The sequence below is a fragment of the Barbus barbus genome, assembly GCF_936440315.1.
Source record: "Barbus barbus genome assembly, chromosome: 45".
Lineage (NCBI taxonomy): Eukaryota > Metazoa > Chordata > Actinopteri > Cypriniformes > Cyprinidae > Barbus > Barbus barbus.
The window spans coordinates 15,131,172-15,157,906 of record NC_136723.1 but is presented as its reverse complement, the minus strand read 5'-3'; the positions used below and the strand labels follow the sequence as shown (position 1 = coordinate 15,157,906).

Below are 26,735 nucleotides of genomic sequence, written 5' to 3'. Positions count from 1 at the left end.
AACACCATCCTCCAAATAACACGCATGAATTGTTTTTATTATAGAAAACAATGCAATGGTTTGACCAAATGTGTTGTTCAGTCATAAACACATTGTATATATGGAAACCATTGAACTGGTCATAGATACCCTCATAAAACAGAGGGTAGATGCTTCACAAAATTGCAACAAATTATTACAGTTTCACATTGCATACACAAAACCTGACAAAACATAATCCCTGACTGAACACAATAAATTACTTGACATGCTTGATGAATAAACCACAAGAGTTTGACAGCCATGAAACTGCAGGCTTTGTGAATTTAAGTTATAAAGCAGAAAGAATTGAAAACTTAATATTCAACATTACAGCACGGGTTTGTAACCACTACAACCAACAAACAAGCATTTCAAGCACCAAAAATGAATGCAGCGAGTACAGTACATTTCAGGAATTTAAATAGTTTCTGTTCAAAGCAAGTTTGATAAAGCGAGGACCATGAAAGAACATGCTGTACTTCAACCGAAAAGAGCAGCGGTCTCTGTCTTCGAAGTGCTGGATTCTCTCTAGTGGTCAATCATGTTTGAAGAGTCTGACAGCCTGCAGCGTCCTCCACCGAGAGTTTGTCTTTCCTCACTGTGTCCTATCTGAAGTGCAGCTGGTTGCTCATTCCAGGGTATTCATCCATGTCTGAACTCCGCGAGCCACCTGGAAATTAATAGAGGGGGTATTCACTTCTAATGGCTTTTCAACGGTCATGATAGAACTTCAATACAGTTTGTTCTCCAACTCACCTGTATGACAGTGGTACGTCCATATCCTATATCCATCATAGCGGCACTTGCACTTCATAACATTGTTGGTATAATCTGATTCGGCTACATCATAATTAGGATTGATTACAACCTGTGACAGAATCATGTCAGAAAAATTTCAATTTCGGATGTCTATACTGAAAAAAGTAAATGGTGTAGAAACAATTTTGACTCAGAAAATTTAGCAAGAATGGCAAGAACCAATGAATTAAAGATGAAACTTTGAAGTAGAAAGACTGAAATAGTATTTTCTGGTAATACTCTATTTTGTTCACCAGTTAAAAGGCTACCTGGAAAATATAGTCTCCAGGTTTCACATCTGTGATATCGATCCATTGACAATCAATGTCATGTCTATAGGTGTCCCAGCAGCCAACGGTGATGCCCTGTTCACCAAAGTTGGCACAAACATACCGTTTCTGAATACCTGGATAAAAGAAAACAACAGTTTCATTAAAACTGATGGATTTTTCTTATTTGTCATCTCCTATATGGCAAATATGTATTTTTCTGGGCAAAAATGATGTGAAGCGCAATTAAATATATTTTTTATCTTGAAAATATAACTAGTTTTAACCTTCATAAACCAAAATATAAAAGTGGGCAAGAAAATACATTTCCAATGTTACAATTGCCTATATTTAGGCTAAATGCAAATGTGAATAGCCTACTAGATTTATAATGATTCATTTTAATTATTATTATTTATATATTGTTATAGTCTTTTTTTGAACATTGTAAAGAATGTCGCTTGCTGATTTTATCCAAATGTGTTATGCTACACGTGTTTTTAACACATGATTGTATTTTCTTTGACTGAAAATCTGTCTTTGATCGAAAAAAATTAAATAAATATATATATATATATATATATATATATATATATATATATATAATTATACGTTCAAGTCCATTTGGCGAAAAAATACATTTTCAATTTTTTTAAATATATTTCAAAATATACATAAACTCTTTTTGCTAGGTATTTTACTAAAATATAATTGAATATATTTAAAAAAATTGAAAATGTATTTTTTCGCCAAATGGACTTGAATGTTATCGGACCATCACATTAGCAGTTCTCACCCTCGTCACACTGAGTGTCCTCTAGACAGAAACTGGCCTTGTGACCCTCTGCCACCTTGGTACCATTCAGACTCATCAGATCATAATGGGTAAAAACCTCTATGCTGTGATAATGCCTGAACAGAGACACAACAAAACAACAGTATGAGACTTTGGCACAAATGATTTTGTAACATCATGTCTTCATATATGTTTTTTTTAAGGTGTTTACTGATTAGGTCTTGCCTGTGACACTCGTGCCAGGTCCAGGCGTGGTAACCCAGTTTGGGTCTGAAATCTGATTGGCCAACATTGTGGATCTGGGAGGAGAAGCGAAGCAGGCGGCGGTAGGAGCTGTGGTCGTTCTTTTTCGCAGTGCTGGACAGACAGTTCTCCTCGAGGGCGCACTGTAGAGCGTACATGGGCCGGTCCTCCAGATAGGTGGTCTGCTCCACCAGCTGAGCGTTCAGCACCAGGTCAGGAGCCACTGAGATCAGAGGTCAGAGATCAGACAGAGCAAATTCATCCATGCATATCAGTCTAGACAAGCAGGCCAGGTTAGAGGACATGGGACTGATGATCCATCGTAAATTGTTAAAACATTATAATTATTTCATAGTAGACTAATAAGCAGTTCCAAACGTACACTTCCACTATTACATTAAGCTTGATAAAAAAACAGGGAATTAAATTAGTATTCTTAAGAGCATGATAATCAATAAGAGGTGATTGTCTCACTATCAGAGCAGGAGACCCCAGCAGCGAAGCGTCCTCCTCCTTTGGGGCAGTTGATGTGTTTGCCGTGATGAAGACACTGAAGAAGACTCATCTCAGTTCCTGAGCATCTGACCCCACTCATCACAACATTATCTGCACTCACATCTCCAGCCCAGTACCATGTCTCCTATACAAACACACGTTACACATGAGCTGCTGAGATTATTGGAAAAAACATTATTTTTTAAACTAAATGAAAATGAGAAATGTTTTCTTTTTTATTTGGTCTATTTCTATTTTTATTGCATTTGTTTCAAATAACATAGCTTTTTTTGTGGTTTCAGTTTTATTACACCTTCTCACTAAACGAGGGCTGTTTAATCACGTTTTCCAGATCGACTGAATGTTCCCGAACGTGATTTGAGCATCTGCTCCCAAGACTGCTTTTCATTACAGCTGTTGTATAAGTTTAGAGGTCTGACACATAGGACATGCTGTAGCCTTCCCCACAAGATGGGAAAGTCTCTATCAGTGTTCTTGACTGCACAAACATATGTTCATGATGAGTAATCATCTAGCATTATGGTGTGTTTTCCATGCGCTGAGTCACAGCCTCCTCTGAAAGATAAGCCGGCTGGACTCCCACCGTGGGCAGAGGGAATGTGGGCACATTCTGTCAGACTTTCCATGTGCTTCATTTAACTCTCCCCATTGTAAAACCCTCCACACATGCTGTCTGGAAAGAAAGACCCACCGGTCCAGACTGTCAGAAAAATGTTTAATGGCCACTCAGACATCTGGAAGTTGTATCTTGCACTTTTCAAGTTCGGTAACAGAAAACGTGACCAACAGCACGTTGGTGAACAAACTTCCCTAGTAATGCATCATTTAAATTGCTTTTAAGTCTCTTATGCTCACTAAGGCAGTATTTATTTGCTTAAAGTAAGAGCAGTGAAATATTATTACAATTCAAAATAGCTGTTTTTTATTTGAATATATTTTCAAATGTAATTTATTCCTGTGATGCAAAGCTGAATTTTAGCCAGTCTTCACTGTCACATGATCCTTCAGAAATCATTCTAATATGCTGAAAAAACATTATCTGTTGAAACAGTGCAGATTCATATTTTTGTGCAAACCGTGATGTTTTTTCAAGATTCTTTGATGAATAAAAACATTTATTTGTTTTTTACATTATAAATGTCTTTAATGTCACTTTTGATCAGTCACGTGTTTTTGATTAAAAAATAAAAATAAATATATAAGGTATATAAGAAATAAATAAATATTAGTAAACCCTAACTTTTAAATGCTAGAATACATGGAACAGTAAGCTCTTCATTTTATTGAACTAAAAAAATGAATTTGGAGAAAAAGCCCCCATTGGACTTCAAATTGACTCAATTGGTCAAGCTTGGTCAACTACTTCACCAGGAAGATCATCATAGTTATACAGCTTTAATTACAATGCGCTGGTCTACAGTGCTGAAAAACAGATTAAATCTGCCTAGGCTGGTTTTCTAGCTAAACTAGTTTAAGCTGAACTCTAAAACCAGCTAAAACGACCAGCCTGTCCAGGCTGGGAGACCAAATAAGACCAACAAATCAGTTTGGGCTGTTTTTTTTAAGCAGGGCTCCAGTTAAACCAACACCACAATAGCATTAACCTGGATGATTCATTACGATAGCCTTTTTAAGAGGGACTTATAATATATGTAGCTAGTGGCAAATTTCAGTCAATCATCATAATAACACTTAATCATGGCATTACCCTGCAGAAGCACTTTAGGGTTTTCCAATTTCCACTCATAAAACCACCCATCAAGCTATTCCCCACATACCGTTTCTAATGCATTAATAGTTTCCAGGCCTGTATCACAATGAGTTTGTCACTGCGCTGTTAAATACCCGCCTCTAGTCCAGCCATCTCAGCCCTAGACAGTCTGTGAGATCTTACACGCACATTCAAATATTAATTATTGAAATGAATGGGATTTAATAGAGTTATGGGATCCAGGAAACTTGTGGTGGATTAAATGGGGACACCACACTGACTGCATGGCATGTGCCCTCATTAAAGCCCTTCATCTACACCAAGTACCCCAAAATAGTCAAATGCAAATGCGTGATGCGAACATTATGATGACTTATTGTGGCTATTGAAAGTTTAGCACAACTGAAGGTGGTCCTTCATTAGATGGTCAAATATGCTGGATTGAGTGTTGAAACCAACTTTTATTGTTCTCTGGCGAATCTTAGGTGAAATCTAGTCATTTTAATAGGAATCCACATAATCAGGAATTTTGCTTTAGGGCGAAAATTTGGCCTGATGGCGCTTTAGAATCAAAACATCAGATCCGTATGGGGCTATTCACACCAGGCGCAATTATTCACGGTACGAAAAGTGAGCATTTTTTCATTTTTTTTTACCGTCGCTCCATGACGAAACGGGCCGTCCAATTAGATTTTAGCTAAGATCACTGTTGCACAGAGGTGTGAGAATGGTGGCGCTAAAAAAAAAAAAATCACCTCACACCTCAAAAATAAATATGACCTCACGTTGTGTCAATCACGTTTACACACTGCCTCTGAAACTTTCGTCCATCATAAAAAAAATTAGATCAGGTTCGATTTTCAGTGTTTTCGCATCCGTAGCAAGCATTTTGATAGGAAAGAATGACAAATACGAAAAAGAAAAAAAAAGAACACATACGAAAATTTCGGACTCAGTGTGCAAGGACCTTTAGTCATGCAAATTTGCCATGTTGACCAACAGAAATCTGCCCGGCTTGAAGTCTCAAGATCTATATCTCTACACTACTGACAATAAACAATAGACCTTTTTTTGGTTAATTTCTGGTAATGTTGCCGCAAGAAAAGACTAGTGAGCACTTTAATGGGTAGATTTACCTGAAACGCATGGCTGGCGAAGCCTAATCCCAGCTGTCTGCAGACCACCATGGCCTCCATCATCCCCCAGTTTTCACTACAAACGGTTCCCCAAACCAGGGAACCGTTCTTCTCAGTCAGAACCTCCACACGTCCCTCATATGAGTTCCTTCCTCCGCTTAGACGTATCTGTTGTAGTCAACAGTACCGATTTGTGAATATCTAACTAGTGTTAGAACATTAACAGAATATGTAAGGAGGGTTTAAGGGTCCTCACCCTCTTCTGGAAACCCATGGCAGGTATATTACAGCGTACAGCAGCGTCCTCCTCATGACTGCAGCCCAGAGCATCATTATTGAAGTAACAGTCAGTGAGAGATTTCTCAAATCCAGAGCACTCCACCTCATTCATGTGGACCGGACCCATTCCTGAGAAAACACATTCATAATAGGTTGATGATGATATACAATGATATACAATGGGGCATTATGCCAAAAAACTGGGTGTTCATGGACAGGGAACATTGATTTGAGTTTAAATTACATTTTTCTACCTTATATGTAGTTTCTGTTAAAAAAAAAAAATGCAGAAACAACACATATATATTACATAAAATATTCTTGATATATTTAAAACACATAAATATTCAGGGTCAATTTTTGAAGTAATCTTGGGTGAAATGACTTGCTCAAAAGCACATTTTGGACCTAAAAAAAAGGAATTCAGCTAATGATAAAAATCTGATATTATTTACTGGAGTCACATGAAACATTAGATGCAGCAAAAAGTTTTGTTTATTTGAAGTTCTATGACAATCACATCAGATGACACTGCATGGGTTTTAGGAGAACTGAAGAAGCATTTGTTTAGACTAGAACAAGCAAAGTGTTGTATTTCACTCTCAACTTTTAAAAACATGAGAAATTAAAGCCTTAAAATACCACAAAAGGACCTCTGTTTGGTAAGAATGCATTTTAATGTGAATCCAAACAGCTTGGAGACTGATTTAAAGTAGTTTTCATAGCTAAAGGCTAAAGTAAATTTGAAGATTGACAGCTAATTTGTGTTCAATCCTGAAAAAAAAAAAACCTCTTGGAGAAAGAAGAAAGCATTGTTCTCATCTTGAAATTTAGTTCTAAATAGAATTTTTTGCCATAAATGACTAAATATTTTCCTTGTATGTTTCCTAATGACCACCATAATTTGCAGTGAAACCTTATGCAGATGGAATAAAAGACAAGTGTGCAATATTTCTAGATGTGGGCATCATCTCTCGGCACGTTCTTTGAAAATGGATTTGAAACATCCATCACTGTAAAAACCTGTCGAAACTTCAGCTGAGGAGCAAATATCTGAACAAACGGTTGCAGCACAGATGTTTCATTATGCATGAGTCTCCTTGCCAAAGCATGTTAAAAAAATCTGCCTCTCATGCGCCTGATCAAAAACTCTTTAGTAAAGAGAAATGATACAAGAACGTCTGATGAATGCCAGAAACAGAGGCTGCCGTAGATGTTGTTGTTTTAGAACAATGGGAGTCTGATTTTTGCTTCCTGCTTAATGGGTATACATCATTTTCTTTCCAAAATGTAGATATTAAAGATTTCTGAATGCCAGTTGTGAAATATAAGCTATGCAGTATTATATGGTTAGTTGCATTTCATTATTTTTGCATTATTTTGCTTTTTTGTTGTTGTTTACAAGCAGAGGAATGAACATGGTGAAGACTGACATGGAAGAGAAGAAATTATTGAATAAACTTATAAAAAGTATTCTCAAAGCTTCATAAAATTATTTTAACAATGTCCTAACTACCTTTCTGGGCCTTAAACGTGTCAGTTGCGTTGCTGTCTATGGAGGGTCAGAAAGCTCTCGGACTTCGTCAAAAATATCTTAATTTCTGTTCTGAAGATGAACGAAGGTCTTATGTTTTGGATGACATGAAGGTTTGTAATAAATTAATTACAGATTTTTTTTGGGGGGTAAAATATACCTTTAAGACATGTATTATTTTGGAAATCAAGATAATGGAGATAACCTCAATGTCTCAGAATCAAAGAACTGATTCTTATAGAATTGACTCCAACTCTCCCCATAATTCATCTGTTTAGAACCACTAATAATGTATTAACTAACCTTGTCCTAACTTGGCTCCAGTGAGAGCCTCTTTGGCGCTCCCAAAGCCCAGTTCTCGACACACGACGGTAGCAGCCCTCAGGTTCCAGTTATCATCGCAGACGGTTCCCCAAACTCCATTCTTCAGCACCTCCACTCTCCCTTCACCGACATTCGAACCTCCCCGCAGACGAACCAGGGGTTGCTGCGAAATCAGACATGGAAGAAATAAGCAAGATGATCAGTCCACACAACCTGTGTTTGTATATCTCTGTATATGGATCTGATTCAGGTGATTCAGCCTTTCGGATTCATTTTTCCCATCCCTTGTTTATACACACTCACTTCAGATCTCTGGGGCCATATTTAAATATTATGCAATCTCCTTTTCTTCAAAAAGGAAATATGATTTAAAGCACTACTGAAGTGTCACTATGACATCCAAGCTGAACGAACATGATGATCCACAGGAAAACAATGGAAGAGGAAGCGATTCTTTCCAGAAATGTAAGAAGCTGATAGATGAGGGAAAACCGACTCGCCAAACATTCCACAACCACAAATCATCTCTGAGAGGGACTGTAGCCTTAGCGTTCAACATTCAGCCCTCTACAGACATTTAGGATGAAAAAATGGAAAACTAATTTGCACGTGCGCATTAAAACAAACAAGTAGTCTGTGAACCCAGTGCTAACTGGGAACAGCTGATGGTAGACAGTCCAAAAGGAATTTTCCTTCATTATATCATTGCAGATGACAGTGTTGATTCTTAGGAAAGCTATTTTTTTATTCCAGCATCACTCCTTGCTGCTAAGCAGCACTTGTATCAAGTCAGTGTCTCATTATTGTCCATGTTATTGATATGTTCTACTAAGTCTAAGGACTTGATATACTATAAAACAGTGCAACCCTTATGAACATTAACCATTGTTTTATTATAGCATGTGGTATTTTGGCATATTGATTACCATTTGTATAACAACAGTTTTACTACAAATACCATGGTTAAACTATGGTTAGTGCAGTAAAACCATGGTTAATATGTGGTTACCATGGGTTAACTAGTGACCATGGTTGTTTTGGTTTTATTTGTAGTAAAACCATGTGCCAACTGGAAAACCAGATGAAAAAAGATGACTAGAAGTACATTCTCTATTGCTGCTGGTACTGTAGATTCTTAGGAATACTATTTTTACTCTATCGTCACTCTTTTTTTTGCTGCTGAGAAGTGCTAGTAGCTACTACCTTCAAATCATGAGACCGCTAATGCTAACTTTATGCTCTCTGTTAATTGTACATGCCATGAATTACTATTTTCTATTACCTATTTTCCCTGTTGCGTATGTTCTACAAAGTCTAAGGCCATAATATACATTTAAATAGTACTGTATATAATGGCTTGTTTATCAACTGTCTGTCTGTGAGCCCAATGCTAACCAGAACGCCTTAGGAAACACAATCATGAATGACTTTTCTTTTGCTGATGACACTGATTCTTAGGAAAACTATTTTTATTCCAGAGTCTGTCCTTATTTTGATGCTAAGCAGCGCTAGTGATTACAGCTACTTAAATTGTAAGGCTACTAATGCTAATTCCACGCTACCAACCTCTGGTCTGTAAGCCTTGCGGAAGCCAGTGGAGGATGAGGGGGCAAAAGCTCTTCCAGGCACACAGCTGACTACCACAGGCAGGCCACGTCCACATGAGCCGTTCCGCTTGGGTTCCAAGGGTTTGCCCAGCCTACAGCTAGACATATGGGCTTCATTTCCTGTGCAGTTCACTGAGAAACCCCAGTAATTCTTTTTCTTGCGCATGGACAATGATCTGTAAAACAGAGCCACAGATAAAGATCAGTTGTGCTACAAAATAATTAATCATGGAATTAAATACATATTTTTTTCAGATACTTAATTCTTATTTAGGAGGATATCACAACCATTATTCAGAGGGACGTGCTATGCTTACTATACGGACTAGACATTTGTGGCAGTACTGCTGTGCTAACCCAAGAAAACATGGCATTTCCCATGATTCCACAGTCCAGAGAAAATCCTAGTTCAGCAAGGGTCACCAAACATCTTAACTCAAACAATCTGTGAAGCCTGCAGGTTTCCTTTCCTTCAAATCTTTAAACACTCGTTTAATGAGTACAGCATGTTCTGAGTTCATTACAAGTCCGTTAAAATTTGTGAGCATTTTTTGATATCGCAATAGCATTTTTGGTACTATACGTCGACTGTGATATAAGGCAATGCCATTTACGATGTCTTACTCATTGCAAAATTGTGTTTCTCAATGGCATGAATAACATTATTAAAGTCCAAGACTGAGCAAAAGTGAGGTCACGTGGCCAGTGGCTTAAAAAGTGGACCATTATGAAATGTTCCAACAAACATAGACTAACCTCATCTTTAAATATCACGAGGCATTACTTTCTTTAGAATGTTGCTTAGTTTAGAAATAAACCCATGAATACATCTAGAAAACCAAACATTTTCTGAACATTTCCTGGAATGTTTTATTTTTATAAACTTATACAAAAATATAGACACTGGCTATGAACTTTTGTGTGTTATAGTGTACAAATGTGGTTAAAACACCCTAAAATGATCATTTTTAGACAATTATACTATAAAATGTCCTCAACAGAGTTACAGTGGAAACACAATGTTCTCTGCTAGATGGGAAACGGCCAAGAATTATGTTGGGAAACAATCTGGCCATGATTCACTTGGGGAGGCGTTCACACACATCTGAGGACTAAATAACTCTTGTTGCCTGTTTGCATGGTAACTTTAAACTTCACAAAGTTAATGTTAATTTTGGGGAAACCCTAAAATCTCTGTATGTATGTGTCTGCTTTCTTTCTTGTCTGTTTTTTTCTTGGTTTTTATTGCGTCCTAATCACAAAGGCCTGAAAATGTATCTTTTTTCAAAGGGATCAAATTCATGTTTGACTCATGGCCGTTTGTCATACAAAGCAAAACAGCCAGGACTTTTCCTTACTTGTAGACTTTGTTGTTATATTTCTTCTCTCCGGGGAAGCCGTACATTCCACAGATGACTCGGCTGTTCAGGGGTGTCCACTCCTCATCACAGATCTGCCTCCATTTGCCCCGTTCCTTAATCTCCACATAGCCTTCCGTGACGGGTATGCGCTTGAGGTGGGATGAAATGGGTCTTATACGGATTTCTTCCACCCGTTCTTCGAGAGTCTAGGGAGGAAAAAACAACAGAGTATGTTATCAGTCATTATCAGAATTCCCACAATATTCCCAGAATGGAACGTTTATTCAGGTCAATTCAGGACACTGTTTAACGTTACGTTGCTGAGCCACTTGTGCTGTTTTTTATTTATTTATATATATTTTTTTTAATTTATTCATACTGTGTGCATTAGGCCTAATTCAAACCGGTTTACCGTTTAAGGGATAAAGTATCAGTCTAACAAGGAACGTTCTCTATACACTTCAATATCTCTCAAAACATTCTTAACCAGTCTCGCGGTGGTCATTCTAGATTTTGAGGAGCTCATGAACTTTCATTACAGTAACACATGAATCTGTCATCCAGTCAATTAAGTTAAAGGAATCCTATTGCTTGACGGAATTATAAAATTCAAAAGCATCTTTGTTAGCTCCAAAAAATACCCTCAAATGTGCCCTCACGAGGTCTGTTTGCCGTGATATCAACTAAAAGGAATGTTTTAGATGTGTAAACCCAGCAATTTTGTATTATTACCGGGGAGGTGGTTACCGGATATGTTTCAACTGACCACGGTAAACATAAGACGAAGACTGCGGCTTCTAAATTAATTTCGGCATGTGTTAATGTGCATGTGTGTGCATGAAAGAAAAGAGAGAGAAAGTTGGCCAACGGGATGAAGCCAATGGAATGTGGCAGCCTCACATAAATGCTCTAGACGCAGAGTGAGCAGAACTGAGTTTAAATGTAAATATTACTATATAAAGGCCTGACCGATGGATTGGGTCCAGTTGTGGGCTCTCAAGTCAGACACATCACTGTTTGCTTAAGCAATGGAAGTCTGGAGGAAACCAAAGAGCTGAGTGTTGAAGCTGAGGGTGTGAGTCGGGGTCATCCAGCTAGATGTAAGGAAGAGCCTACGCCTGTTGGCTGATAGTGTGACCTCCGCCTAAAGAAACCAGACCAGACACCTGCCACTGCATATTTTTAAACCAAAGAGACGCCCTGTTTGATCATTCTCAGGTTTTGCCCACATAAGAAATTCAGAGGTTGATCTACTATGATGGCACATTTGAGTTTGCTGATGGAAAATACATTTGGAATGTTCATAAATCCTCATATTTATATATTTATATATACAAAAATGCCTTGCAGCTAGTGCTGGGCATACTGACCAAAAATCTGTATCACGGTTTCATGGTTTATCACACCCTGACTGTGCCTTTATCACAGTGCATGAAACCTCTGCAGAACCACTGCATTTTAATCGCAATCCAAACAAAAATATGCAGAATGAGCAATTTTGATGTAAATTAGATTGTATAATATCAAAATCTGAAGCAAAATCAGAATGGTCTGACCTTAGCTTTTAGAAATTTTGCTACATACAACATGCCTGCACGAAACTGAAACGGCAGACGGGCTGAATGAGAAATGCAAATTCACTCTCTGTCAGCAGGTGGCTCTTATGGAACAGCAGCCATAAGAGCCACAATATGCTATAAACAAACCACCGCTGAAATATCAAAATTAAAGAATTAGTTGTGTGTAATTAATATTTCTAAAAGTTCTCCAATCATTAGTCAGAAATGTATGCTTTTAACAGGGATTCTCTCTCAATTCAGGACACTTGCTGTTTTTTATTTATTTATATATATATATTTTTAATTTATTCATACTGTGTGCATTAGGCCTAATTCAAACCGGTTTACTGTTTAAACCGGTATACCTCTTAGCACTATGTTGCAGGTGTTGGGTATTACGTCAAGCACCCTTTAAGGGATAAAGTATCAGTCTAACAAGGAACGTTCTCTATACATAATACTTGAACCAACAATTTGCGCCTTGTAACGCTTGAAGAATGTCTGGTCCAAGACTCGACATGCAGTGACCAACAATGAAGGCAATGTTGTAGGCAATCTTCCTGACTGATAAGATTTGGGGAAGTCGTGGTTAGAGAGTCGGACTCGTAATCGAAAGGTTGCGGGTTCGAGTCCCCGGCCGGCAGGGATTGTAGGTGGGGGGAGTGAATGTACAGCACTCTCTCCACCCTCAATACCACGACTGAGGTGCCCTTGAGCAAGGCACCGAACCCCCAATTGCTCCCCGGGCGCCGCAGCATGGCTGCACACTGCTCCGTGTGTGTGTGTGTGTGTGTGCGTGTGTGCGCGCGTGTGTGTGTGTGTGCATTTGTTCACTACTGTGTGTGTGCACTTGGATGGGTTAAACGCAGAGCACCAATTTCGAGTATGGGTCACCATACTTGACAATACGTCACGACAAAAAAAAAAAAAAAAAAAAAAAAGATGACAAGTTTGACAGGAGCCATCAAGACTTCAAATCCAAGGTTTTGTTTTGGGGGAATTCCAAGAGAGACAATAGAAAACTTAAAATTTAAAAAGATGTCTGACATTGCTGGACAAATAAAATTCTAAATAGTGCCAGAAACCCATTAGCCATCAAGATTGCATTTTAGGTCAAAGCGAATCCCCATCATTAAAAAGCAGCAGATTAGCTGTTAACACACTGTTAATAATCTAAATGTGTACAACCAAACAGACGTCATCTTTCATTCAATCACATCACCTTTACTTCATGACGTGTGGGCTTTTTTTAGGAATAAGACCTGACAAAGAGGTCTTTGAGACTGTAAATGCTGTCTGTCAGCTCATATAGACTAGTATGTCTGAGACATAAGAACTTACAGTCATTTATATAAGTGAGAAACCATTCCCACATCTGACTGCGTTTAAGAGCGAGGGGTCCATGTGTAAGAGATGGTAGCAGTGAGACTGGAAGCCCCTCGTAGTCCAGACATTCCTCAGTTGCTGAGGTGCCAGCTGGGACAGAACCACCTTCTTTTCATGTTCATGGAATCCAGATATCAAAATATTTACATGCCGTTAACGTTCCTCCTTGGGGCTTCTCGATGTGGGCGAGGGAGAGGTGATGGTGTCTAGAACAGTCGCACAGTCAAAATCTCCTCTCTTATTCACTTCCTGCCTCGTGTTTCACATTGGTCCTCCACGTGCCTGTTCCAGGGACTCAGAGTGAAAACACTTGTTGATTGTGCAGGTTTGTGGTTTTGAGGAACGTTCGAGGGAATTTCAGGTACTTTTTTGAGGAAGTAATAAGTAAATGATAAAGGGGGAAAATGTGAGGGGTGGATGGATCCAGCTGGTATATTGATTCTTGCTGAAATAATCTCCAAGAAAGAGGCTACATGGAAAACATCTGGATTCTATCCACCGTTACAAAGCCTATCATTCCCATCCCCCCAAAAAGCAAGAAGTTTCTTCAGCTCCGTGTGTTGGTACTCTCAAACACAACTCATATTCATACCACCATGCCAAAACCAGCCTGTCTACAACTGTCTGAGAGGAATGCCATTTTTAGGCATGCTTTTGTCTTCAGGGTCATCTTTGTGTCAGGGCACCACTGACAACTCTGTGTGCATGAAGGAAATAAAGAAGGAGGACAAGAAACAAAGCATGACAGAATTAATGGTGAACTCAGCAGTAGTAAAGGGTCACAAGGATCCCATGAACAAGCCAGTTCCAAGGAAACACTTAAAGGGTTACTCCACCCCAAAATGAAAATTTTGTTATTAATCACTTACCCCCATGTCGTTCCAAACCCGTAAAAGCTTTGTTCGTCTTCGGAACACAATTTAAGATATTTTGGATGAAAACCAGAAGGCTTGTGACTGTCCCATTGACTGCCGAACAATTAACACTGTCAAGGCCCAGAAAAGTATAAAAAACATTGTCAGAATAGTCCATCTGCCATCAGTGGTTCAACCCTTTAAGCTTAACATGACCCCTGAACTCTCATTCCACAGAGTATCTCTGGGAATATTTATGTTCAACCCTGCGGATTCCTCCCAAAAGGCTGATCTTCCATAATTCAAGAGCAGTTCTAAACACCTTGCAGACAAAGACACTAGTCAGAACAAGTCTTGGGTTCTGGGAGAACATATGAGTCTTCACATTATAGTTCAATATAGATATAAAAGCTACATATCTAAATGTACTTAAAAGTCAATGCAGCAGAGATCTTGTAGAGTAGAGTAACTATATAGAGTATTTAAGTCTGATTTGATAATATTCTGTGGTCAAATGTTTTTGTATAATAACAACCCCTAAATGATATATTTGACCGTTGTCCCTAACAACCAATCAATTATATGGGTGGTTTTGACTAAATTCTTTGGAACCGATTCCAAAGTCATGGACTCGGGAGCATTTGGCCTTGACTATTACAGCACCACGTATACAAAAGCATTTTTACACTGCCTGTACCTTTCAGACTTAGACTAGATTAGACCCTCTTCTGTTCTCGATCTTGTCTCTCATATAACCCACTCAGGTCTCAGCCTGGATTTAGACTTGAATAAGCTGGTCTAGACTTGACACAAGTAACTTCTACAGGTTCTGTAAGCAATTTCTTTGCCAAAATAACAACTTTTTCCAAAAAATCACCCCCTGCTCTCCATTGTTTGGAAAAAAAGGTAGTCTGGTGCCAAACTCACACAAACTGGCAGAGAGATTTTAAGATGAGTGTCCAAATTTTCTGACTGGCTCATAAACACTCAGATTCTAGCACTAGTTCTCAAGATACTTATTTCAATAATAGCTATCAGGTATCATGTGTACTATTCCAAAAAAAAAAAGCTTTAAAAGGCATCCTAACCTCACATCTGCCCACCCCCCACCTTTTTTTTTACTTGGTTTCCTGGTTTTGAATCTAACAGCCTTCTTTGTCTAGAAATCACAAAGTATCTTGAGTTTCCTACTCTTGTTGGAATGTGAGAGAAAGCCATCACCTTTACTCCTGGTGGAAAGTCCTGACCTTTGACCTCTTCAAGCTACATTTAGCGTCTAAGTTCACCACTGGAGCATTCTGTTGAGTCCGACACTGACTTGTTGACTTTAGAGTAGGCTATGCTTTGGCTGGAGGTCAATACATATTCCAATCAATCACCATGACAAGCAGAGTACAAATCATTAAAAGCATTTAATCGTCTTCAGGTCCAGTCTTTTTGCCTCATGAACATGACCTTACAATGTTCTAAAGTTAAGTCCTGAGGACTGCTAAACATCTGCTGAATTTCATGTCAGGTCGCACTGTCTCTTAGCAAGTTGCATATTCTCATCTGCACGTCCTGTACAGTATATACCAAGAATATGAAGTTGTGTAGGTAGGAAACATCTGCTGTAGACAAATATGTAAATAAGTTATATAATCAATATCTGATTAATTGCAGCATTTTCTTGAACTCAAAACAAGCAAAGAGTTTTCGCATGCTCTGAACCTTTGGTAACCACACTGTGGACCTCCAATTGCTTCCATGTGTGGTGGCAGAGTGTGTGTGGTGGTGATTCATTTGATTACGATAAGCTATTCTTCTTCACTGAATGTTTACAAGAATACAAAACAAACATTTCACTCATTCATTTACCACTGCTGTCTGATCTTATTAGTTTAGACAATAAATTTGTGTCCAGCTGTGTGTGGTCAGTTAGAAGTATAAAAACTGTTTATGTTTCAGAGCCAGATAATATAGTGGGAAAACTGTGAAAAGGAAAGTATTATAAACAGTTAAATATTTGATTTATCATACAAACAGAAATGATAGCACTAGGAGTTTCTGGTAAAAAAAAAAAAGTGATGGTGATGTTACAATGCTACTGTTATTGTTACCATGCTATTTGCTTTTCTACACTGTTCTGTTTGGTTGCTAGGTTGTTTAGGGAAGTATTTTAGCCAATGTCTTCATTAACACAAAATGGTGAATGTAAATGTGAAAAAATCTCTGCTCTGTGAAAAATCATGAATCTGTCTGCACCTAAATGAAGCCAAAAGCTATCTTGGAGACAGACATTCATTAAAACAAGCAATTTGTGCTTTTGCTAGAGGTCATCCAACTACAGTCTTTGAATGACTTGTCTAAACTGTTTCACAAGCCATTAAACCCAGCTAATCAAGTAGCTGTACTGCATTTATGGGCTCGGAAATAATGCTAATGCTAACACTAATGTTAATGCTAAACACTGCATGTTTTCAGGGTAATGTCGTGCTTCTTTACATGTCAATATTAAGCTAATATGATCACAGCAGCAAAATCGCAGTAAAAAACCAACTGTCATCTTCTCCTACAACTTTAAAGAAGGTCTTTAAGAGGTAATGTTTGTTAGGTGGAACACACACTGGCTAGCTGTGGTGACACCCAGGAAAGGTAAATAAAAGCAGGCAAACAGACATTAAAACTGTGTAGTTTATATGACATAAAAAAAGAGTTTTCCAGTTTTGGCAAAGGATAATATTTGTGGAAGCATTTTGTAATCCACCGCTCGTGATGCGCTAAGAATTTAGCACTGGGCTGCCAGTTTCTGCTAACCTTTGTTATTACAGACATCAAATTTTCCATTGATGAGAAAAAATACACAAAAAGATGGACTCTTGCTTATAAAAACATTGGCGCTGGAAGGAAGCCTGAGGAATCTGGATGTCTGTCTCGGTTTAGTTCACCCTGGTGTTTGAGAATTCACTCATCTGAGCTTCACAGAGGAGCGTCTGTGTCTCAGACTTCTGGTATGTGATGCAGGGAAAAGTCACGATTACACCTACCAATAGCTAACAACTTCTCACATTCATTCACAGACTGCCGCCTGACCGGTGACATCATAGGAAGTTGAACCTGACGACTGGTATTTTTCATTCCAGGCCAGAAAAACACTGTCCCTCATTCAAATCCATAAACCAACAGTCTTTTTGCTTCTCACAATTAAAGAATTCACGCTTAAAGGGTTGGGATTCCATTTTGAAATCATTCCTTCCATATTAGTCAGCAGTTCCCAAAGAAGGCATCAGAGGAGCGGGGGTACATCTCAGGGACAGGAAGGATCAGGGGAGAGAAGCACAGTGTGGAAAAGTCATTAAATCTTGGGGTCATGGAAATGGAAAAGCACACCATGGGCTCTCTGATCGCTCTCAAAGGTCCGTCTTTAAACCAGCTTACCTTGGTTGCCATAGTAACATGGCAAATATACAAATATCGGTTAATTCTGGCACAGACCTTTGCATCAAAGGACATAGGGTGTGTGGACAGCTGGCACGTCATAAAATGAGAATCAAATGCTAATAAACTATTCTAGAGGAGCAAATTTTGGAGAGGAATGTGTGACCTGTGGTAGCAGACCTTCACTTCCTTTCATCCAAGAGATAATGTGACTGGGAATGTTCACCAAGAAGAAAGAAAGCAAGCAGAACCGCCACTCAGAACGGAATTTCCGGATTTGACAAAGATGTGTGGTCATTTGTCTAAGACATAAGGCTTTTCTGGGTAGGATTCTTGGCTCTTCTGGTGGGAAACACTGTGGTTTTGATGATACAGTGTGGTTTTTGGAGCGCATTGTCATTCTTTGAACCCTGCAACTTCTAAAAATGCTTTTCAAAGGCATATCTGGTCTTTCTTAAACCCAATTACCACCAGCAGAGCCTTATGCTTGGTTTACCAGCTCTGAACTCACATCTGCACTGCATTTCAGTAAAGTGACTAAGCACTGTCAACCTCAGTTAGGTTAATAAACTAACATGATTACGTGACCCTACAGCTGACGTACCTCAACGTTGTTGTTCATGGTATTGATGAACCTGTGGCCAGGGATGCGCTTCTGATTGCAAATCACCCCAACATCCTCACTGTGTCGGCAGTCTGACACCCCAAAGCCATTTGAGGGGCATTCAGCTAAAGATTTCTCTCTTCCTGTGCAATGGACGTTGTCCAGCCAAATGCGTCCTGTGGAACAAAGAACAATTGTTGGGTTTGTCAGTCACCAGCAGATGTTGTCTTTTGGATGCCGTGCTGGGATCACTACCAGGCTACTTAATTCACTTAAAGGAACAGTTCAACTCACAAAATTTACTCTGTTACTCTACCTTATCTATTTCAAAACCTGTTAGAAGGTGAGTTTTTGAAGAATATTTTTAATAAGCACCATAAAAATGCTATGTTTCAAGTGTTCTGAATGTCAGACTGAATGTCAATCTAAAATAATTCAAAAGTTCACTTAAAATCTTGACATCTGCCTCTCACGAATGAATTGTTCTCTTAATCTTTTCAGTGAATGTATTGCTGATGAAATGGACTGATTAGGTTCTCAAGATCAACTCAATGACTGACTTAAAAAGACACTTTTATGATGCATTTTGAAGCTTAAAGTCCCAGTCTCTATTCGGTCTATAAAATGTCTCAAAGATGTCAAGGATCTTTGAAGTGAATGAAGACAGAAGTTTGTCATTTGGGTGAATTATTCCTGCTTCTAGCAAAATGCCTTGGTAAACCAGCTTAAACCACTCTAGTCTGGCTATATTTTGTTAACATCCTTTGATTCAATATAAAGTTATTAAATATGAACCCTTCCAGAATTTCCCTTCACTATGTATTACATGCTGCGCATGATTTTGCTTACTCGGTGGAAAGTGGAATAAGAGTGGAAGACCAGTGGTTACTCTTCCCATGGGGCTCAATCATAACCACCCACTGATTTACAATCTTTTTTTTTTTCAAACAGATTTATTGAGACAAATCATCATGTTTCTATAGTAAAGAGACATAGAGATGAGATTATGAGTGCTCTTGACTTTGAATCTTGTTTCCATACTTTTTCAACTGTCTGTTTGGTATCAATTACCGCTAATGACTAAAACATGCGGGAATAGCCATAAAATCCAAGAATATGCACATAGTGAATCTTTCAATGGGACAGAAGCTTATAATACGCCATCAGAATTCTTGCCTACCTTCTCCTTGTCCAAACTTTGCAGATGGGGACCAAGCCACAGCGCCCAGGAAGCCAAGCTCCCTGCATGCAACATGAGCAGCTTCTATTGAGAAGTCATCATCACAGACAGTCCCCCATTCGTTGTTGTATAAGACCTCCAGACGACCCTCGTAATGCTTGCGTTTATCACCCGCTAGGCGGAGTTGAATCTTAGGTTGCTGGGATTCAGTTTGAGCCTGAACCAAAGCCAAGAGACTGATGATACACAATGCAGAAGAGACCACCATGGCTAAACTTTCACCTGCGAGAGCATTAAACAACACAAACACAAGATTAACAATGTAACATGAAAGAACCTTCACAAAACCAACTGATTAAATCTTTCAAAATAAGGCATTTGAGGTCTTCAAAAGAGGTCAAGGGCTTTCCTTCACTAATAAAGAGCATGTGTTTGACTATTCTGAACTCTGTCTGCCCATGTCAGTCCTGCCCTCACCATTTCTCAAATCCTGAGGCTATAGCAGATAGATGACTTGGATGTTTACTTTTTCCATCACTCATCCCAACCTGTCAATTCACAAGTTCACACTTACATATAATTAGCTGGAGTATAGTAATAGCTAGTAAGGGCTCCGAGCTCGGGAATGGCCCGAACCCAGAGTACCCCCGTATAAGTGTGGTAAGAACTCAAGAGTGGAAAAGGGGTGATGGAGGAATGCTGATTAACCGTCAATGGATAGAGGTAAGTCAGCTGTATTTATATCTGTGTGTTGATTAACTTGAGTGCGTTCCTCTTGTGTTAATTAGGCTAAGTATCTGACGTGCTCCCCCCGAACTTTGTTAATAAAACATCATTTAGAGGGGTTTTGTAGGAACAAGACTTACAATTATTGACACTGATGATACTGACATTAATGTCTCGTATGTCTACTGCATTAAAACATCAGATCTTTTAATCCTGCATAAAAAAACCAAGCTCATCATTTACACAAGAACTATCAATGAATGGCAGCCAAATGATTTCCAGGATGTTGGGAGTTTATAGAAACTCCAGCACATAAGACATAACAACCCACGCTATTTATACACATCTAACTGCCAACACCACAAAGTGGACATTTTCACAAACAGTTAAGGTGCATGCTTTATTCCCATGCATACTCATGTGGGGTAACTAAGATGTTATCTGCACATCATGATGTTAAGATTAGTTGCTGAATTAATGTTCAGGACACTCTTCCAGGTACTCATAGGTAACAGAATATCCCATTTCCTGACTGAGAATATCCCTAAGGTATTCTGTTCCCAAACAAATCACTTTGTCAGTGAGTCACTGCATTGATTTAATGAGACTTTAACAATATGTCATAATCACTGTCCCAAAACTGCAAGCTCAATGCTGCAGTGCAAGCTTCATCTAATTTGGTAAAACTTCCTGTGTGTATGATTGATTCCTCATTCATTCATTACAGATTAATTGTCTTATTTGATGCAATTATGCTATTTAGAGACAAATATGTGTGACCCTCAAGTCTCAAACTCATGCTGAGAGATAACAAGCATCAACATTTGATTTCAACCATTATTTTCACTATGATTTCAATCTTTGACATGGTCTTACTCAGTCAATATAAAGGTTACATTTTCACAAAATGTTCTTTAACTTAGGATGATTTTATATATGTTTTAAATTTTCATTATGTCGTCTACATATTTACAGCGGTTTATATCGGCTAAAGTTATGTCAACATTATAGACACCCAACAGAACAACTCCGATGTCAGCATCCCAAGATATATTCAGTAGGGAATATATCTTATTAGCGATTAGCGATTTAAAAATAAATGATTATATAGCCTGTAATTCTGATTGGCGCCATAAACGTAGCCTACCTCAGAAATTGTTGTTCCTGTGAAGTATCGGTGTCTTCCAAGTTACACCCGCAGCTGGATGCAGCAGTGCTGATTCTCTCTGTATCGTGCAACACTTTTAAACGAGTTTCACCGCCTCCCACCAGCACTGCAATCTGAAACCAGCCATCACTACCACATTATGAAAGTTACAGACGCCCCATGTGTCTGCTGCACATGACTAACATCAAGCGAGGGATGCCCTGTTGCCCGCGTGCGGATTCACATGCAGCAGCAATGCTTACTTTTCCATGGTTATTGGAAACAGACAGTCAGAGGTACAGACAGCTGAACAGATATTAAGTCGAATCAACAGTTTAACTGGTCATTTATTAATTTATCCAGTAGTAGCAGATGCTCATTTGAGCTCATATACAACAGAAAATAAAAGAGCACCAAATCTAAGCAGTGTTTATTTAACCCCTGTATGTGTAACAGCAAAAACACAGACAAAAGCTCATCTATCAGTTACATTAACACCTTTACTCCATCATTTATTCATGTATGTATGTTACACGTATGACTAAAGGTCTCTGTGTTCAGGTTTACAGGGAACTGAGAGCCAGTCTAAGCAGCAGGACCCCCAGCAGCAGGACGGGGCTGGAGCTCAGGCTCATGGCAGTGTTGTGATGCTCCCCATGGCTGTGGGACCGGTGAGGGCCATTACAGTCATCATTGAAGCAGCATTCCAGCTTCATCTCCCCATTGCTCATGTGAGACTTGTCACAGAAGGACTTGTAAGCGCATGACTTCATCACTGAGTCTGTGGTGAGGAAAACACATGGTGGATTTAGAAGGATTTAGAATCTGCTCAGGCCAAACATTGCTGAAGGATGCGTCAAATCCACGTTTGGTTTGCACACTTGGTTGAGCGTGTATGTTACCCAGAAGCAGTCAGGGCCGGATTTATGCATAGTAGCTTGGCACGTGCCTATGCTCGCTCGTCCAGGGAGGCCCAAACACAGTGAAGATATATAATATTTTTTGTTATACTATCTGTCTACAAGAGTAAAGAACCAAGACACCAGAATACATTGAGCAAATAAATATAACAAACAATACGGCAAAAATAGCTAGTAAACCATGGTTAATTTTTATAATGGAATATCAGGTTTATGTAAGTTGTAATGTGTTTTACATGATAGAAATATATTATTATATACAAAACAAAAATGTCTCTATGCTGTAACTATAAAATGTGCTTTTTATTTTTAGCTAAATGTTTATTAGTCAACTCTATAGGCCTACTTTTTGATAATCTGTATACGTTTTATTACACATCAGTAAATTCTGTATAATCGCTGATTCCCAGCAGCTATACAAGTTTATCTTGAACACACAGAATTGATCTTTTTAAAACTTGTTTCTTTAATGTTTAAATTTGACTAAACCTGACTTTAATCTTTACTGTTTAATGACAGGTTCTATTTTGACAATTAGCCTAACTTACTTTGTGTAGTGTATCGTGGATTTGCGCCACAAGCAATATTCTGCAATAACGGTTAGCTTTATTTGCAACCAAGTCTTTAATGTGTGTGTCAATACAGAAATTGTCTTTCTAAAAATAAAATAAACACACTGGAATAAACTGGAGTCAAACATGTGACAACTAGCCCCGGTCTCTCTTACTATATTAAACTGAAACACAACACAGACATAGGACCGGTTGCATAAACTGTTTAGACTAATCTCTAAAAGTTAGTCATCTACTTTTTTTCTTGAAGACCGGTCATAACTTTTTAAATTCAGTTATTGAAAGGTAGATTGGTCTTTGTGTTTTGTGTTGGAAAAAATAAGATTGAGTGATTACCCCTTGACAACTGCTAGTTGGTCAAACTAGTTCTTAAGACATAACATGGTTCTTAACATGGTGGCTAAGTTTATGCAACTGGCCCCTGGTCTGGAGTGATGTCACTCCCAAGTGTTCAACATGCAAACTGCAGTATGAATCACCATGCATGTGCGTGTACTCACTGGGTCCTGTGATGGTAGAGCAGGCATCTGAATGAGCAGGACACACAGTCGAGCCCTGCCGGAAACACTCGTCCAGGTTATTCGCTACACAGGTGTAACACTTCAACCCCTCACCTTCACACGTCGGACAAGACAACACAGCTGATCTGAGATTAAACCACTTCAAACTTGAAACAGATGCTATTAATCATTTCACAAGGACAGTGGGAAAATAAAATAGTTTATGTTTTGCTATCTGCTGTTACTACATAGGAATTGCTGCACTGCAAAATGCATAGAAAAGAGATTTTATTTATTGTAGGTTACATCCTTATTACATATAAACAACAGTAGTAATAATAATAAAAAACCTTTTTGTAAACATTTATAGTCTACACAGATTTCTCACGTGTGACAAAAACGGAATATTTGATTAATACGTTACCATTTTTGGACAGCACTTTATTTTACAGTTTTACATGTACTTATAGTATTAACTGTAAATTGTGCATAGTTGCATCCAATAACCCAAAAAGGTACATGTTATTACACTAAACTAGGTTTACACTTTATTTTAAGGGGTCCTTGTTAAAGTGTAATTATACATTTAAGTTCTGAGTTATATTAATTAACAACATGTACTTACTATTATGGATAGGATTAGGGTTTGGCTACTTGCATGCAATTATGCATAATTAATTGTTATGATAATAGTACGTACATGTAACAAGGACACCTTAAAATAAAGTGTTACCAAATAAAGAAAAACCCATTAATGTAAGTATTTTTGTTCAACCTCAATTACAGGTGTATTAACGCTTAAAGTAACGGCAGCATTAAATTAATAACCATAAAGTGATATGAAACTATTTTGATAATGTGTATTTGGATTTATTTGGTACTATAGAGGTACTCACTGTGTAGCACAGCGGCGAACAGGACCAGCGTGGCGAGGAGAATCTTCATGTTGAGGAGGTTGTATTAGAAAAGTGCTGGGACAGTGTGGAAGTCTTAACTACAAAATACCTCAGCACCTCTCCATAATCCTACAGTGAGCATCCATCACATGAGCATTACACCGGCTTAACACACACTACGCATCTGCGCAAGCAACAGCAAACCAGGGGAGATGGAGGATGAAGGGGGTTGCACCAGTAAAAAGGGGAAATGATTTATGATCTGGATAGTTCAATATAGTTTTAATGCAGATTTCCTTTTAAAATTTAGTGCAAGACTTATGCAAATCAGTTATACTTACCAGAAGGCCACAGAATGGCTACTTTCATCAGTCGTTTTTATCTGTGTACAGTATATATTCATAATTTGTGTTTTTGCAACACAACACTGTTTTGATTGAATTCACTGCAATATATCTGTCCTCAACATAAGGACAATCTGTCTGAGTGCACATATTAATATACGGTCTACCCTGTCACCAGATATCCCTCTTAAGAAGAGATTAGCTGTGCAACACACTCAGAGTGAGAATCATGTCTGTAAACTGATACTTACTGCCACATGCATAGGTGACAGTGTACAGGTCCCATTAGTTAACATTATTTAATACATTAACTAACAACAAGTAATACATTTGTTAGAGTATGTATTCATCTTTGTTAATGTTAGTTTATAAAAATACTAGTGCTGCCAAATCGAAAAAAAAGTTGGTCTATACATAAGTGTAAGTACTGTGTATATTTATATGTACAAATACACATACATGGATAGATTTAAAAAAATATACGTAAAATATATTTATGTTTCTTCAGTCTCTTCTTTACAGGGTTTAAGTGTGGAGATTGACTTGGCCAGTCTAAAACCTTCCACTTCTTGCCCCTGATGAACTCCTTTGTTGTTTTGGCACTATGTTTTGGGTCATTATCTTGCTGCATGATGAAATTGTCAGACAAAATATTTCTGTAGACTTCTGAGTTAATTTTGCTGCTGCCATCATGTGTTACATCATTAATGAAGATTAATGAGCCTGTCATAGAAGAAGCGATGAAAGCCCAAGCCATTACATTACTTGTGTAATGTGTACTATAATGTACACCTGTGTACACTGTGTTTCAGATGAGCTTGTATGTTTGGGATCATGAGCAGATCCTTTCTTTCTCCAAACTTTAGCCTTTCCATCACGTTGGTCCATAAAATCAGTCCATAAAACCTTGTCCCAGAATTTTTGAGGCTCGTCTCCTATTCTTCTTGCTAATGAGTGGTTTGCATCTTCTGGTGTAGCCTCTGTACTTTTGTTCATTAAGTCTTCTGCGAACAGTAGATTGTGATACCTTCACTCCTGCCCTCTGGAGGTTGTTGCTAATGTCACTAACAGTTATTTTAGGGTCTTTCTTTACAGCTGTCACAATGTTTCTGTCATCAACTGCAGATGTTTTCCTTGATCTACCCGTTTGAGGTGTGTTACTTAGTACACCAGTGGTTTCTTTCTTCCTCGGGAGATTCCAAATGGTTGTACTTGCTATTGCCAGTGTTTGTGCAATGGTTTGATTGATTTTTCATCTTCTCTCAGCTTCACAATTTCTCGTTTTTCACCCATAGACACCTCTCTGGTTTTCATGTTGGTTACACGTCTAACTAACTATAAATGCAGTCTGCACGGATCTGAAACTGAGCGCAGACATTCAGTGCTATTTATAGTTTGAATAATCAATTAATAGGACACACCAGGGCAACAAAACACACCTGTCAGTCACATGTTCCAATACTTTTGGTAACATGAAAAATGGGTGGGTTCAAACAAAAGGTGCTATCTTCTAAGTTGTGTATCAGATCCAGATGAAAATACCTGTAAATAAAAGCTGAAATGTTAATCTCTCATCTCATATTCATCTTTTGATGTCAAACCCAAATGTTTACAGTCTACAGCAAAAATAAAGGAATTGGCCTTACTGTTACAATACTTTTGGAGGGCACTGTGTGTATATATATATATATATATATGAAAATATTTCTTAAATATATACATGTATGTGTGTGTATTTATGTATACATATAAATCACATGCATATATTATGTAAACACAAACTTTTATTTTGGATGCGATTAATTAACTTGACAGCACTAAAAATAACTCTTAATTGTTAGTTCATGTTCATCTCAGGTCCATTAAATAATATTAAGAGAAACAACTTTTAATTTTAATAATACATAGCAATTATTTAAATTAATATTAACTTCAATTAATAAATGCTTTAGAACTATTTTATTGTCAGGTCATGTAATGTAGTTAACTAATATTAACAGATGGAATCTTACTGTAAAGTGTTGTTAATAATTAT

The 26,735-nt window shown here is 38.1% G+C and overlaps 1 protein-coding gene across 1 annotated transcript; it reads right to left on the bottom strand.

The window, feature by feature from the left end:
• Window positions 1–13: 13 nt before the first annotated feature.
• LOC306863889 (lysyl oxidase homolog 2A) lies at window positions 14–24,540 on the bottom strand. The gene is made up of 16 exons (XM_079407471.1): window positions 24,357–24,540; window positions 23,461–23,574; window positions 21,469–22,249; window positions 19,596–19,877; window positions 18,416–18,591; window positions 10,593–10,801; window positions 9,194–9,410; window positions 7,607–7,790; window positions 5,747–5,898; window positions 5,491–5,658; window positions 2,602–2,767; window positions 2,110–2,350; window positions 1,885–2,000; window positions 1,089–1,225; window positions 778–889; window positions 14–691 (listed from the first exon to the last, which is right to left on the bottom strand). The coding sequence occupies exons 4-16, from the start codon at window positions 19,861–19,863 to the stop codon at window positions 627–629; spliced, it is 2,211 nt and encodes a 736-aa protein (XP_079263597.1). The 5' UTR covers window positions 19,864–19,877; window positions 21,469–22,249; window positions 23,461–23,574; window positions 24,357–24,540; the 3' UTR covers window positions 14–626.
• Between the last annotated feature and the right edge of the window lie 2,195 nt (window positions 24,541–26,735).

Bases quoted from the DNA above. Each gene is read 5' to 3' on its own strand.
- LOC306863889 (XM_079407471.1), bottom strand. From the start codon at position 19,863: ATGGTGGTCTCTTCTGCATTGTGTATCATCAGTCTCTTGGCTTTGGTT. The intron at 1,226-1,884 runs GTGAGAACTGCT...TCTTTTATCCAG, and splicing joins GGACACTCAGTGTGACGAGG to GTATTCAGAAACGGTATGTT. The intron at 692-777 runs GTGAGTTGGAGA...ATTAATTTCCAG, and splicing joins GACGTACCACTGTCATACAG to GTGGCTCGCGGAGTTCAGAC.